General features: G+C 42.6%; 3 protein-coding genes across 3 annotated transcripts; 1 reads left to right on the top strand and 2 right to left on the bottom strand.

Moving 5' to 3' along the window:
- Window positions 1-44: 44 nt before the first annotated feature.
- Window positions 45-2,405, bottom strand: SARC_03208 (hypothetical protein). The gene is made up of 3 exons (XM_014303016.1): window positions 1,866-2,405; window positions 1,641-1,695; window positions 45-265 (listed from the first exon to the last, which is right to left on the bottom strand). The coding sequence occupies exons 1-3, from the start codon at window positions 2,215-2,217 to the stop codon at window positions 148-150; spliced, it is 525 nt and encodes a 174-aa protein (XP_014158491.1). The 5' UTR covers window positions 2,218-2,405; the 3' UTR covers window positions 45-147.
- A 2,750-nt stretch (window positions 2,406-5,155) lies between these two features.
- On the bottom strand, window positions 5,156-12,826 carry SARC_03207 (hypothetical protein). The gene is made up of 8 exons (XM_014303015.1): window positions 12,169-12,826; window positions 10,997-11,083; window positions 9,898-10,033; window positions 8,636-8,731; window positions 8,337-8,432; window positions 7,571-7,669; window positions 6,801-6,989; window positions 5,156-5,650 (listed from the first exon to the last, which is right to left on the bottom strand). Exons 1-8 carry the CDS (start codon window positions 12,393-12,395, stop codon window positions 5,615-5,617), a joined length of 966 nt encoding a protein of 321 aa, XP_014158490.1. The 5' UTR covers window positions 12,396-12,826; the 3' UTR covers window positions 5,156-5,614.
- Window positions 12,827-14,343: 1,517 nt separating this feature from the next.
- SARC_03206 (hypothetical protein) lies at window positions 14,344-15,038 on the top strand (the record flags this gene model as incomplete). Its single annotated transcript, XM_014303014.1, has 3 exons — window positions 14,344-14,481; window positions 14,528-14,662; window positions 14,868-15,038. The coding sequence occupies exons 1-3, from the start codon at window positions 14,362-14,364 to the stop codon at window positions 15,036-15,038; spliced, it is 426 nt and encodes a 141-aa protein (XP_014158489.1). The 5' UTR covers window positions 14,344-14,361.
- Between the last annotated feature and the right edge of the window lie 1,526 nt (window positions 15,039-16,564).

Genomic DNA, 16,564 nt, shown 5'->3' with positions numbered 1-16,564 from the left:
CATATATATATATGTGTGTGTATATATATATATATATATATATATGTCTTGCTATAAGCACAGCCATAGACAAACACGCCCATATCTATTTATATATATCTACTTGCTATGAACACAGTCCAGTGAACATCCCCTACATGTAGTCTTTCAATACAAACACACACATACCGGCTTTGGCTTAAGCATTAATCTGATCAGGCTGAACCTAGCACTGGGTAGATTATGCGCACTGGTGGTGCTCATGATGGACGTCATTGACAACACCCTGGCAACGCAGTAGGTGATATATTTGCGAATAATGATAAGTACGAGGATAGGCCCTAGTGCAGTGTACATACAGTGGGTGTTATATATGCGAACAAGGATAAGCACGAGGATAGGCCCTAGTGCAGTATACATACAGTGGGTGTTATATATGCGAATAAGGATAAGTACGAGGATAGGCCTAGTGCAGTGTACGTACAGTGGGTGTTATATATGCGATTAAGGATAAGCACGAGGATAGGTCCGAGTGCAGTGTACATACAGTGGGTGGTATGCATGCGAATAAGGATAAGTACGAGGATAGGCCCGAGTGCAGTGTGCATACGGGCAGGTTCAATGGAGAGGGGGGTACTGGGGTGGAGGAACACCCCCGCTCAGGTAGAGACGGCGTGGCATCGGTGTGTAGGTATATGCGTTTGTCCACACAACACACAAAACAAAATGCGAGAACTGCGCACGCATGCCTAGTACACAATGAGTCATAGTCACACACACGTGAACAGGGCTATACCCACACACTATCCAAACAGTGCCGTGTGTGTGTGTGTGTGTGTGTGTGTGTATATGTGTGTGTGATCGATGCTTGGCCTGTAGATCTGATCTTCTGAAGACAACCCCACATATAGAAGTGTTACACCACTGGTACGCTAATTGGGACGGTGTAGATATTCATGAGATGTCATTGCTCAGGTGACTGACTCATAGTGCGAGAATACGTCGGCAAACCACTGCAGCCTAGGACCATGCTTGCCAGTGCTCTCCAACTGCAGACGGATATACGCCCACGCGTGTGGATGTACGCGTGTTTATATATGTGCACGTGCTTATGTGACTTCAGTATTGAAACAGCGTGACTGTGAGTCTGTGTAAGCGGCAGAGCCCCGCACACATCGCGGTTATGCAAGACGCCGCCGTGTCTGTAGTACCATCTCTATTGCACACAAACTATATTTATAGCTCCGACAAATGACACAGATTCTAGTTGTACCTCTGAAAAATTGTCGGGAGGGTGACCTAAACGCCCTGGCCGTCAAAATGCGAATTCTGCATAAAATATACGTTCGAGTTCAACACGTACATATAAACATACATACACCACTTGAGTACGAATTAGCAACCCACACTGTGACCAGTATGGGACTAGAGAGCAACTACAGAGTGTCAAGCCGGAAATTAAACCAGCCATCAATCGATACAAAGCAACACGGCGAAACACGAACTCCGTCTGTGCCCATTGTATCCCAAACTAAGTCACTAGTGCAATAGAACGCGGAGTGAGTGTGCACATTTCACCACTAATAAAGTCAATAGCACCACCAACACACGGAGTGAGAAAATGTTACTGCCATTAGTCCACTTTGGTGTGTCAAACGTACCGCGACTGATTCTGTAGAGCACAGATTTGGGAGATCATTCCACCCATAGAGGCGCCTGTAAATTGTAGGGGGTGAATTAGCCTGGATCGCCACAATCCTTATCAAAACCTCAGCGCATAGTATGCATACATCAGGCAAGCAGAAGAACCACAGGTACAAACTAACACTTAACTAGAGAAGTGGCCTTCAATAGAATATAAGAGCAAGTTAGACAAGCAAACGTACCAACTATATGAGCTCTGTCTATGTTCAGGCAATCCATCAGCCCGAACACATCGTTCGACATATCCACGAGAGAGTATGGAGCCTTGATCTTCATACGCAGCATCTGTTTAAAATATGCCGCCGCAATGTTATACTTCTCTTTGGTTTCAAATTTATCCGAAAGACCGATGTCCCGGTTATCAAACCTCACCACGCGATATTTTTTATCGTTGGAGAGTAATTCACAGAAATCATCATCCCAAGCAATGCACTGGGTGTTCAGGCCCATCACCAACACGATGGCTTCGCCTGCGGAGGCACCAAACTCGTCATAGTACAATTTGTGACCGGCTTTGAGGTTGGCATACGGCATCTTGAGATCTGGGTTCACCCACCCGAGGAATATAAATGGCGTGTTTGTATATGTGATATTTATATGTCGGTTAGTATATATATTTATATATAATATATACTGGCTTTAGCAGAGTAGGGGATATAAAAGCCTAGACTGCCTGTATCGTGTGGGATTAAAACGGAATCTGCCGTCACCTTCAGATAAAATGTCATCTGAAATGATCCACGCACCGTATATGTATTAATTATAAAATCATAGCCTTCTGAAAATAGAACAAAAATGCACACATGTATGCACTCAATTCGTCCGCTCTATTTGAGTGACACGGTAAACCCTGAATGAACATCACGGCGTATGGGTAGACTACTAGGGCGTACATATGTACTGAGTAAAATATTGTTTTTTTTTACCCAACAAAAAACCCCAAAATTAATGCACAACGGCTTACGAGTTACGGACTTACGGCTGCATAAACTATAAAGCCATATTTACATACGGAATAGAGGAATACCGAATATCACATGATACCTTTTATTGCTCTATAATTTGCTATAAAAAGAATGAAATTTCTGTAAAAATTTGCTATAGATTCGTTACTCCTAGTAAATATGTAGGTTTGATTTATTAGAAGAAAGCTATGAAGTATCAAGTATGATACTTTGATACTAGAGATACTAATAAAAGCCAATGTCTTCAGTGGTTGGAATTGTTTACCAATTGATTGGGTTGCGCAATTTAAAATAACAATCAAGCACTGCAATTCGTTTAAACCCTAGAACCTAATGACCTTATTTGGTAGCATTTAGATTCAGATCTGAGACCTGGTGAATGTCCAGGACTCCAGGGGTGAATGTCAGTCTTCAGAGTTTAGACACCCCAGTCTCCACTCATCGAGTCTTCTGAAAAGTGAAACGTCAGGAGTTCCGAGTTCAGAACTTCAGGACTCACAGGGGTTGTCAACGACTCGGAGGCCGGAGCTATCTCAAAGAGTCGAGTCAGGCCGACTCAGGCGACTTCCGGGGCCCGACACCGTATGTAGAGGCGTACATAATAGTGGCTCATATGTACTCACTATTAGTCTATGCCTCATGTCCGACTCCTATATGTATTTTTTTTCATAAATACATACGTATCTGTAGACTGTACTACTGTAGACTAAAACGTATCCGACTATTTATCTGTAACAATCACGCGACTCCGCGAGTCGCTAGGCTTTGACTTTCCATGGCCACGGGAACTACACAGGAATTTAAAAGCTGCTCCCAAAGGCCCAGAGTCTCACCAGCAGAGAGACAGAGTCAGGGACTCAGGCCTCGGGTCCAGGGGCCAGTGACATTTGACAATCTCCTGTGGCCCAGTCTCCAGTGTCCTGAAGACGGATGACAGAGGGCAGAGGGCAGAGGGCAGAGGGCAGAGGGCAGAGGGCAGAGGGCAGAGGGCAGAGGGCAAAGACATTTGTGCTGTGAAGGACTGAAGGGTAAATATTTAGTAGTATGGCCCTAAGGCCTCAGCGCTTATCAGGTTATCAGGCCCGGTGGGCGGTGGAGAATGAGAATTGGAGTTGTTGCGATCAAAGGACAAAGGTACCTCAATAATTCGGTCGTCAGGGACAATGGTTCCGACGCTCTCTCTCAGTCTCTCTATTCACTTCAACACTGGCCAGCTGCAGATATCTAGACAGACTGAGGCACCGAGTGTGCAATACTATGCCTAGTGAGGCGCCGCCGCGCCGGCTGGATATTTTGTTTTTGTTTTTTTCTAAAGAAACGACTCGCAATATACCCCCAAAAATGAATCAAGATTCAAGTCCATCAATCTATCAAGCTCCAACACAACAAGAAGAGGAGAGAGGCTACAGCGACTGTTTACTATTCAGTATTCAGCCTATGTGGAAGTCACAAGATATTTTATGCCGAAGCCCGAAGTATCTATCACTAATCTCTATTTATATATACATATATAAAATATGAAAACAAATTACAAGATGATGCAATAGCGGCACCGAGTATCTAACGATAATCTCTAATTATATATACATATATAAAATATATATATAAATTACAAGATGATGCAATAGCGGCACCCCCGGCACGACTGTTTGCGTAAGATAATATGCACTGGGAGAGTAGCACGGACAGATGCTTGAATAAATATATCTGTACGTGACGTGACAGTCGTGACTCGAGGTGTCGAGGTACTGATAGTGATTGATTTGGTGGCTTTACGATTACTTCTGTACGTCGCAACGACGCTGCACAAACTTCGCTTGCTACAAGGAAGAAATAAATGAACGAGTGGCCTAACCATATTTGCAATGTAGTAGGATCAGTGTAGCAAAGCGATGGTCCGTATCCTAGTTTTTAACGAACCCCGGGTACGAATACCAGATCACCTGTTAGCGTATGCGAATATCCTATCCTCTATCAGGATACATCCACTAGAATAAAGAATATGGTCAGCGGTCTAGAAATTGTGAAGATTCCCAGAAGTGCATACATTTGTATAGCGACAAGCATATACACCGCTCCTGATGTGTGCGAAATTGGTATCGATTATCATTTCTAGATCAAAACTAAATTATTCCAGAAATACATATCTACACGGCGACATAATCAAGCACTTGTACAAATTCGATATCACTGTAGCGCACGTCTAAAATAAATGGAAGGCAACGGCACATACTTTGCGTATCAAGTCACGCCCTCCCATCTAGTTCCTTTAACGCTGATATGTAGAACCTACTGATGTGTATTAGTATATATATATATATGTATATATATATATATATATATATATGTGTGTGTGTGTGTGTGTCTGTGTCTATGGCTGTGTCTGTGTCTGTGTGTGTCTGTGTCTGTGTGTGTCTGTCTGTGTCTGTGTTTGTATGTGTTCGTATATAAAAACACATTATTCAAGCACATACAATCATCACTCACCTATCGAGCAAAACGCGAATTTCACACATTTCTAAGTCTTTACTTATTCTGGAACCCTACTGTCTACTGGCAGACTGGAAGTGATACTATACGACCCACCACAGCCAGCTTGACATCGTTCCAGCCTGGGGTGTGGTCACGTTCTCCACTTCCTGCATCTACATACTATGTCCAAAAATGATGGGAGTGCTGCGAGTAAGGTATATTCTATTGTTGTTACTGTGTGTGCCGTGTGACGATAAGACCCCGCAGAGATGGTAGTCACTCTACGAGTCATCGGACCCATCCGACTGTGTCACAGGATGATCACTTCTCTCGATTCCAAGGCGCTCGCTCGCCATCTCAATATGCATTGATATGCATTGATCAGCATGGTTATACATTGAGGTCACTTGGTGTAGCTTGGTGTGACTTGATGTGTGGGGTGGCTCCCTTCACACCGTTGGGGGTCTGCGGCTGTCTAACCGCACAGAGTCGTCTCACGATGAGACGTGCAGGGCCGGCTCACTCATGGCCTGGAGTTGCGGAGAAGCACAATAGCACGTATTAAGAATCTGTTGCTTTTACATACACGTGCACAGCGATAAGGGTATCTTCAGATGGAGGCTACTGACAAATTAAACTGTGTTGCGGTCTATAATATATATATATATATATATATCACTGACGTTGTACTTGTTCCGAGCATGTAAGGGGTTTGGGACCAACGTTGGTAGGTATGGGTGTGACAAAGATATCTTTACCTACCAGCGAGTGCCGGTTTTACACATTGCTCGAGTGCTAAGATGCTACATCAGCGTGCGTTTACGAGAACTACAACGAGTTATAGTACATCATTCGTTGGGAAGAAATTGTACGGGGACTTCAGTAACAGCTCAGAACAGATCAACACTACAGGTGCCTGGCGTCATTCTATATATATATGCTTTATAATATATAAGCTAGGTGTATACGCCCATAAATACTTTATATTATATATGCTAGGTGTATACGCCCATAAATACTTTATATTATATATGCTACGTGTATACGCCCATATATACTTTATATCATATATGCTAGGTGTATACGCCCATAAATACTTCATATTATATACGCTAGGTGTACACGCCCATAATCCTTCCTTACTACTTACTACTACTCGCAAGCGGACTAACTAACGTATGCGTGACAACCAGCATTCTGAGTGGTAAATCATGCACCACTCGAAGAATTGGGACAGGCATATGACTATATGGACGATTATCGAATAGCCAATAAGAAGTACCTGTGTTTGAAACATATCTGCACCCGCACATCATGTAATGTACACACACCTCTATGTAACGCATGCCAACACATGTACACGTGTTGAAATCAAATACACACACACACAAAGATACTCTTCTTGAAATCCACTCCGAATTTGTTTAATCGTGTTTATAGGGGGTCCATATATACTTAGAGACTGACTGTTCATAAATAACATACAATACGCATACGTACAGGCATGTCTGTCAGAATCACAATACACATGTCTGCCAGAATCACACTACAACCACCACACACATACACTCACACAGACACCTTCCAAGGCACGCCTGCATACATAGCATAGGGTCCATTCAGCATATACACATATCCAAAGACCCTCTCCTCGCACACAGCAACGCCCCCCTCTCATACCTTCTCCTCCACCTCTAACTTCTGCAGCCCCTGCGTCAGCGCATCCACATCCGTAGGGCCCACCTCGAAGTTCGGTACTCCCTTGTCACTCGCACTCACCTTGCTAACAACACTGGCCGATGCGCTGCGCTTGCCGGAGCCGCTCATGTTTTCTACCGAGTTCTTCTTGCTGGATGGTAGGCTGTTCACCTGTAGCGGGTGGGGTGGTATGTATTTCTATTTATGGAGTGGTAGGTATTTCTATTAATAGAATAAAGACACCGCAGTTGTACCGCTAGCGGCTGTGTGGTGGCCACTGCTCGACCGCAGGGAAAGGAATGCGTGGATTTGCGTAAACGTTTTGCGCGCTGTGAGTCATCGATAGTTTAGTTACCGCACAACACACAACCGTTCCTGCAGATGTCAATCTACGCTAAAACCAGTGACACATGGCATCCACCCACTCGCCCACCCATTACCTACCAAAGGGTCAGGCGTATACCCGTTACCTACCAAAAAGTCAGACGTATACCCGTTACCTACCAAAAGGTCAGGCGTATACCCATTACCTACCAAAAGGTCAGGCGTATACCCGTTACCTACCAAAAGGTCAGGCGTATACCCAATACCTACCAAAAGGTCAGGCGTATACCCGTTACCTACCAAAAGGTCAGGCGTGTCCGTACTTGCACTGGCTACTGATACCTCTCCATGCCTATAGTCGAAGCCCTCAGAACAACCAACGTACAGCCACATATACTACGGCCCCGTTGCAGACGCTGAATGCATACCTTGGCCGAGATGTCCTTGTGCCTGTAGTTCAACTTCTGAGTCTCAATCTTCTTGTCACCGCCTCCAGGCACGTGGTCGATGTTGTCTAGACTGCCCACCTGAGAGAGATTACAAAGATGACATCTTAAATGGAAGAGAATATACACATGCACATACACATGTGACGTGTATACATATACATATATATATATACACTTGTATATACTGGGCGGCTAATGCGCAGACAGACGTGACGCGTGGGCACACACACACGAACATCTGCACACGCAGTGGTAGTCGGTAGTAGACGTCTCTGTGGAGAGGCCTTGATTGTCGCACAGATTCAGACACCCATACGCACAACCGAATGATGTACACAGCTAACCTGCGCATCTTGTCGGTTGCGCTTATGAAGGTAGGCGTAAGCGAGAGGCTTATGATACGATGCACATTCTCTCATAGAATATATATATCTAGATTTCATTCGCTCATAGTTCTAAATACTACCCTTGATTTGATCAAAGTTATAAATACTTATCCTTGATTTGCTCATAGTTATAAATATGTACCCTTGATTTGCTCATAGCTATAGATACCTACCCTTGATTTGCTCATAGATATAAATAAATATCCTGGGTTTGCTCATAGATATAAATACCTACCCTTGATTCGCTCATAGTTATAGAAACCCACCCTTGATTTGCTCCTAATTACAAATACCTACTCTCGATTTGCTCATAGATATAAATACCTATTCTTGATTCGCTCATAGCTATAAATACATACCCTTGACTTGGCCGATTCTTTGAAGGTCAGTTTGGTGTTGGGCATTTTAAATTTAGACTGGGCTGGGGTGTGGTCGACATTTTCGAGGCTCCCAACCTGACGAAACCGTCGACACACATTTAGAAATCAAACAATGGAAAACAAAATAGCTATCTCATATATATTTACGAATCCGCCAAATGTACATACATAATTGAAAGCGGATGAAAATATTCTGATACCGATGTAGTTTACCAATTCGCAAATGTACAAATAAAATCGGAAACGGATGAAAATATTCTGATACCGATGTAGTTTACCTTTGCGCGCACGTGTGAGAAATCTAACTTCTTCTTTGGCACGTCAGGTAGTGGCTTGGGCTCGGAAGGCTTAAAGTTCTTGTTGTGACTACTGACCTGAAGAGATGAGCAATGGCCAGGGCATCCATCAGGTCAGTGTATGTTATGTACGACCAGAGCAAGCGGTCGTATGCTTATGCATGGTGTCAAGAAGTCATATGCTTATGTCTGGTGTGTTAGAAAGACATGCTTATGTTTGGTGTTTCAAGAAGTCATATGCTTATGTATAGTGTGTCAAGAAGTCATATGCCTATGTATGGTGTGTTGAAAAGACATGCTTATGTATGGTGTGTCAAAAAGTCCTGTTCTTATGTAGTGTCCTATCTCCTTTGTGTATATGTTGCACATTCTCGTATTGAGTACGATGTTTAATTGGACAGTGTATGTCGAGTACGTTAACATACATACATACATACATACATACATACATACGCCCAGGCGTATAGTTGTGCCTGTGTCTCTCCACTAGCTATTGGGTTTCTAGTCCTATCCAGAACTTTGCAGTTTCGCTATGACCCGAGAATAAATCATCTTCTAGGCCAGAAAGCGTCCTTAGTTAAAGCGTATAGCCACATAACTATAATATATATATATATGTATGTATATATATGTTCTGTATGTATGTATGTATGTATGTATATATGTATACATACTGATAGGGACGCCTGCAGAGATTGGGCAAGCACGTTGGCGTCTGGTGCGGTGCTAGTGCCCTATGCACCAGCTGTACACACACGTTTCTAATTGTATGCATCTCTCTGCGTGCGCATGCTCGCTCTGCTACTGCCACTAAAGTAGAACTGTGTGACGCGGCTTTATATTTATTTGAAATCATACAAACACGCGTGGCAAAACCGACATGCGGCTGTCTGCTTACATAACTCATAGTGCTGATATACCATACAAATTACTTGATCAACTACTTATACAGCAACCATATAGACGGACATGTGTGCATGCATTTCGATACTTAGTACCTTAGCTTGTATGCTCGTAGTATTGATATACTATATTCATTACTCGATCAACTACTTACACAGCAACCATATACACCATATACACAAGCACGTGTGCATGCGTGCAATCCGATGCTTTGTACCTTAGCTTGTAAGTTCTCATACTATTGATATACTATACTCATTGCTCGACCAACTGCTTATACAGCAACCATATACACCATATACACAGGCACGTGTGCATGCATGCAATCCGATGCTTGGTACCTTCGCTTGTACGTTCTCGTAGTGTGCCCGTTGTGACGTGATCTTCTGCTTGGGCTTGCCCGTACTCATGCTGCCGGACTTATAACCGATGTTATCAAACGACCCCACACGTGACTTCACGTGCGCGTACTTGTCACTGCGGAGGCCAAATATGGATGTAGCGGAGAGTGAGTGACACCAAGGTGTCAGAGAGTGTCATGCAAGAGCACGTATCCTAGCACATACTAAGTCTATCTACCTACTGGTGCGCGATGCAAGAGCACCTATCCTAGCACATACTAAGTCTATCCACCTACTGGTGCGTGGATTGAAGAGTTACTCATGAGCATGCATGGTCTGAGTGGGTGTTTCCTAGAACACTCGTTCACGACTGTGAATACACTCGCCTACAGACACGGGCGGGTAAAGCCCTCGTGAGATTTATCTCGGAGCCAATAGAATACATGCATACGCTCGCTGGACTATTGTGTGTCATATTATATATATATATATATATAGGGTGTTTCCGAATACACGCGTTCACGACTATGGATACACTCGCCTACAGACAAGGGCGGGTTAAGCCCTCAGGCGATTTATCTCGGAGCCAATAGAATACATGCATACGCTAAGCTGCACTATTGTATGGCATATTAAAATCGAGGAGCACGCCGATATGTCAATTGCGTCCCTAGCCTCGGCATTGGGACCGATTGGCTCTGGCCGGTTTTAGATGCATGCATGCATGCACCTGTCAGAGATACACTTCACACAAACGACCCCGGCACCTAGCTACGCGAAAAGGATAGCTGCACAGGAGAGCCCCGCGACAAACGCATAGGTGTGACATGTAGATCCATATACTCTGTGGTAGATGTGAATATCCGTATCCTACAGAAGTTGTACTCTGCACGTGCATAGGCATAAACAGCCTGACATCTATATATAGCCTTACATCTATAGATAATCTTACACCTATAAATAGCCTTACAACTATAAATAGTCTTAGATCTTACCACTATAAATAGCCTTAGATCTTACATCTATAAATAGCCTTACACCTATAAATAGTCGTACAACTACAAATAGCCTCAGATCTTACATCTATAAATAGTCTTACGTCTTTTTCCTCTCGCTTGTTTCCTTGTAAAGTTCCGCCGCTGATTTGGGCACAAAGTTCTTCAACGAAAAATCCATACGCGGCAGTCTATTGCATAGAGAATTAGGGCGAGGCAAAAGATAGGTCAATGAGACAGGTGCACACAAAAAACAGATCAAAAGGTGCAAAGGCAGGATAATCGGACAGGTGCAAAGGTACGATAATCGGGCAGGTGCAAAGGTACGATAATCGGACAGGTGCAAAGGTACGATAATCGGACAGGTGCAAAGGTACGATAATCGGACAGGTGCAACGGTACGATAATCGGACAGGTGCAAAGGTACGATAATCGGTCAGGTGCAAAGGTCACACCATTAGTGCAAACGATTAGTGAACCAATGTGCGATAGAAAACCCTCTATGTCAACCAGAATTAACATGGGGTGAAGCAAAGGTGAGAGTATCAGACAGGTGCAAAAGCCACACCATTAAGACTAACGATTAGTGGATTAATGTGTGATATTGTATCTGCTCACATAAGCAAGCACAATGCTATGGGATCAAGAAAGGGCGATGTTAGGGCTCGCTTGCGCTTGCCTGATCTATTATCGTACTAGAAGCCGAGTCTATGTATGTTTATCATGGGTGTTATAATAGAAGTTTTTTTAAACTAGAAATCCTGATGAATGAAATCCCAATAAAGAAATCCAAAAATAAAAAATCCAAATATAAGAAATCCTAATGCAAGGCCCGGCGTGAGTGGCGACACCAATAAAACGCGCCAAAGCCTCTACCAATACTACCGCTCGGATCATACATTGTGCGATTGGCAATAGGATTGTACAGGCTTATCGTATTAGCAAAAGTAGATACCCGTTTGGGCGTCACGGATAGGGGATGAGATTAAAAACAATGAGAGGTGTGTGTGTGCAGGCTCTAACTGCACTGTATAACGGTATGAGTGCAGATTGCATGTGACATACTCATTCTCCCAGCGTACAAAATACTTATATAGACACCACCAATTGAGCATGAAGGTATGTGTACTCGACTTCAATACACAAGCACTAGCTCCCTTTACAGTGACAAACAGACATGATACGGACCACGCTGTAGTTGACATCAATGCCATGACTCAGCACAAAAGCACACACACGCGCATTCAAATACCGAACTTTGAAATCAACGACATACTCGAGCTCGTCCAGTGTCGTGTTGCTTCCGGCCGGTGACCGTTGCGGTGACCTGACGTAGGATGTGCCTAAGCCGCTGGGATTCGTTCTACGCTTGGGCTCAGTGTGTGCGTGTACAGGTATCTTAGACACATGCATATCGGGTACCTTGGTTGGTGTGACATCCGCCTGTGTGTCAGTGGTAGTAACAGTCTGTGACTGTACCTGGGGCACTTTCTCGTCCGACATACTGAGGCGTGTGTCCTGAGGTGAATGCAGAATTAGACCCCCGTGTGTGATGTCTAGATTGTCCGTGTGAGAGGCCGTACGGGACGGTTGGAGCTTGGCACCAGGTGTGTTGGTTGGTGTTTTGTCACGTGTCGCCTTAAGATCTGAGGTATCGTCCAGGTAGTAGTCGTCGGACCAGGCTGTGGCCACCGCCGTGCGAAGTGAGCCTAAACACACAGGCACTACAGCCTTATCACAAGCCAGCTTGCCTGATTGATGTTGCGACGTGGGTGTGTGATATTTAACCAAGCGTGACTATGAGAGCAATGTATGCAAGCGTGCAGTCCCTTGTAATGCCTATATGCTTTTTACTTCTTAGCTCCTTGTATGGTCATGCACCTCTTAACTATCCGTCTATCCTTGTTACATCTATCCATATACACATATTTATGTGTATATTTTATATATATATATATATATATATATATATATATATATATATATATATATATATATATATATAGTATATGTATATATATATATATATAAACATATATATATACTATATATATATATATATACATTTATATATATAAATATATATAACGAGAGGACCACTAAATAATAACCAAACGCCCGGCAAAATAGAGAGGCAGCGGCCAGCGGTCGACTCACAGAAAGCCGAAAAAAGCATAAAAGACATAAGGTACACATCTCGTCGTATATTATATCTTCAGGTGATGGATATTTTAAAACATGTTCAGCCGTGCATCGATATTTATGGAATAGATACTTTGCGACATAGTTTTTATTTGTTATTCTCTTGGTCATAAAGTACTGTGGTAGTACAATGTACGAAACATCGTTCAGTTAGCAGATTAGCAGGTTCCCGCCCATTTGACCTTTCGTGACACAGTGTCAGATGACTCGTTGTTTATTTGATGCCGGTGATTGTTTCCATCTTTTTTTTTGTTCTATATGTATGTGTCATAAATATGTATTTTTTACACAATTGCACTACTTTCGCTGTTGCATGTCATCTGTAGATGCGTATATTTATGTATGATTTAGAAGGCTATGATATTTGTTATATCTTTCGTCGGATCGCTCAATATTTCATTTGACACATTTACCTCTTCTTGATAATAAAGTAAATTTAAAGCACAGTTGCACTACTTTTGTTGTTGCGTTTTATCATGTCAATGCATACATGTATTTACTATCTTTCGTTTCCTTTAACATGTTTACCTCTTCGTGTCGTTTCATTTAACATGTTTACCTCTTCTGCAGAGTATGTGTAGTCCTGACTGCTGTATCTACGATTAATCTCTCCATAGTGACTCATAGAATGATGCTTTGGTCAAAACAAACTTGTGAAAAGCATGACTACACGATACCGAATTTCAGCTATTCCGTGTCTCGATACTAGACTATAAACCTGCGAGCGATCAAGCACGCCCGGTCACAGTGCTACCACAACCAGAGCCCCTGACTTAAGTATATACCTTCACACGCCTGCCACTATGTCTCTCCAGCGTTTGATGAACTTCAATCCGTACGCGACCTCCTTGTTGCCTTCGCTGGTAAGACGGGTGTGTACAAGTACGACCCATCGAGCTATTCTACGCACATGCTTGCGTCGTGCTTTCTCAACCATTTTCTGTATATAATACTACTTTTATCTGCTATTACAATTTATAGAGACAACAAAGGTTAGCTCAGTGAACTTTCTTCTTCTAAAATAGTATTGCTTCTTACACAAAAGGCTAACTTGAAAACTCCTTGTCTGCTAATCCAGTCTATAGAATGGCCGTCTTTCTTCCAGAATGATTTCCCAGAATATACCGCAGTTCGTATCCAGTGGTGGATCGTGACATCTACCCGCGATGTGACGTCTACACCACACCGGAAGAACATACCGTTATTGATTTGGAAGTGTCTGGAATGAAGGTATTCGGATGAATTCAACGTGATCTTTGTTTTTGCCATGCTACCAATGGCGAATCATCCTGCCTGGGGACGCTATTTGTCTTCAGTATTTGCCGCTCGAAAGCAGCGCATCTTGCCATACGACTTTGTCGTGCTTTCTCACCCCACAGAAGCCGAGGTTTCGAGACAGTTGAGATCATTTTATTTGTCATCTACTATCTAAGCGTACCCTCTGCCTCTATTCTGTGTACATCGCAATACAAAAAGACGATGTTGCAGTGCGCTACAATGACGATCGTTTGATTGTGGAAGGCTCTATGGACACGGGCAATATTGAGAAAGAAGGGCGTAATTGGAAGGTATGTTAACCAACAAGCCAGAAACTGCTTGTGGGAATGCATCATTCAAAGTTCCAATGCCACACAATAGTTGTACTAGTGGCGCGCAATCTTTTGTTGTAAGCGCATTTACTTCGTGCTTGGTCTGCTCTATGGTACACCTATCAGGGTTTTTATTCTCTCCACCCTCACCTTAAACTGATTTTTTGTTACTTTCCTGGTCCAGATGAAGGAACGCTCGGCGTCCAGCTTCCGCCGAGAATTCAACGTACCCCGTGGCATGGATCCCAACAAGATCAAGACATCTCGGCGCAACGGCGTATTGGAGATCGATTTGCCAGAGTTGCAAACACTGTCGTCTGATAACAAGGGCCACACACTCGCCATCGAGGAGTGAGCGTGTGAAGGCTCACCAGACGTCCGTTATCGAACCAAACACTTGCTACAATTCGTAGACTTGAACGTACGCTTATACTCGCAGTAAATAAAGGAGGTCGAATACTGTGCATCGAATTGTTGTGTAGTTGATTTATCATATTGCGACAGCGCTAGATACGTTTATGGCGAAGTTTTAAATAATACCATAGAATACGTTATCTGTGAAAACGCAACTACAAGGACTAACAACGCTATTACATACTATGAGAATATTGATCAGCAAATGATGGTATATGAAGTACATACATATTTAAAATTGATACATACTACATACATATAAATTGAGAACTATGCACTTCATAAATATTTACAAATATGTATGTATTTTATTGTTTATATAGTCCTTTGGACAATATGTAGTCCGATCAGGCATATTTATTATTTTATTTCTTCTCTCTCACAAGTAGAGTAGTGAAGGGTCGTGTTAAAAATATATTTACATAAATACTAATCAAGAAGACCATCGGCGTTTTGTCCTCTTTTTTTGGAAGAAAAAAGTACCGTTGCAGTAAACATTAAATGTAAACGTTTACTCTGGAAAAGGATTAAATCATCTATGTACCCTTCAACTCAAAAGTAGACTAAATTTTGAACCGTTTTAACGAGAAACGAACTGAGGTTGCCCCCCAGCAACCAAAAACGAACACTTACTCATAGGTCACAACAATTATGACTAATCACTGTCAATACTTTACACAACCAAATGTATTTATTTAAAAGTTCAACTTTGATAAACAAACTTGGCTCTTGCGATGATAGAATAAATATAGCGGATGTACGCGAAGTTTAGTATAACTGTGCTTTGTCACCGGCACATGCAGATACATACTTGTAGTAAGTATACAGAATAGCAACAGTACATATATATATATTATATATCTGTACACGCACACGTAGTTGTCCGTAGCTCGCACGCTTGTGCCCTATAGTGAGCACAAGATGTCGGTCCGCAACATGTTCCTTACGAGAGCGTTGCAGAAAATCCTCAGCGAGAAGGAAACGAAGAAGAGTCAACATGCCAGTCTACGCTCAGCCTGCGAAACCGCTCTTGGTATGGTTTGGTCTATCCATTTGTATCTTCGCTTGATATATGAGCATGTCTTTGTTTGATAGTTGTAAGCGTGGTTAGTGTCCTAACAAACGGACAGGGCGTGAAGCAGATATCACTTTTTGGCAATCGTATTTGATAGATTCACAGCTTGTGTTCGGGAAGTACCCATATATGCATGCGCACACATTTATATCTATATATGTATATTTATCTATATATATATAAGTATATATATATATATATGTGTGTGTGTGTGTGTGTGTGTATGTATGTATGTGTGTGTGCGTAAGTATTTATGAATGTATCTATATAAATAAGTGTCTGTGTCTGTGCCTGTACCTGTGTCTGTGTCTGTATAAATACATATATATATGTGTGTGTGTGTGTGTGTGCGTGTGTGTGTTTTGTGCGTGTGTGTGTATACAAGCATATAT

Source organism: Sphaeroforma arctica (assembly GCF_001186125.1).
Source record: "Sphaeroforma arctica JP610 unplaced genomic scaffold supercont1.158, whole genome shotgun sequence".
In the NCBI taxonomy this organism is placed as follows: Eukaryota; class Ichthyosporea; order Ichthyophonida; genus Sphaeroforma; species Sphaeroforma arctica.
The sequence above is the reverse complement of the archived record's forward strand: the minus strand, read 5'-3'. Positions and strand labels throughout refer to the sequence as shown.

Excerpts from the sequence above, each read along its gene's own strand:
- SARC_03208 (XM_014303016.1), bottom strand. The coding sequence starts at position 2,217 with ATGCCGTATGCCAACCTCAAAGCCGGTCACAAATTGTACTATGACGAG. Across the intron at positions 1,696-1,865 it reads AGACAGAGCTCATATAGTTG|GCGCCTCTATGGGTGGAATG; the intron begins GTACGTTTGCTT and ends TACAATTTACAG. Across the intron at positions 266-1,640 it reads GCTCTACAGAATCAGTCGCG|GGTGTTGTCAATGACGTCCA; the intron begins GTACGTTTGACA and ends CTGCGTTGCCAG.
- SARC_03207 (XM_014303015.1), bottom strand. The coding sequence starts at position 12,395 with ATGTCGGACGAGAAAGTGCCCCAGGTACAGTCACAGACTGTTACTACC. Across the intron at positions 11,084-12,168 it reads ACGACACTGGACGAGCTCGA|ACTGCCGCGTATGGATTTTT; the intron begins GTATGTCGTTGA and ends TCTATGCAATAG. Across the intron at positions 8,433-8,635 it reads TCTCACACGTGCGCGCAAAG|GTTGGGAGCCTCGAAAATGT; the intron begins GTAAACTACATC and ends CGGTTTCGTCAG.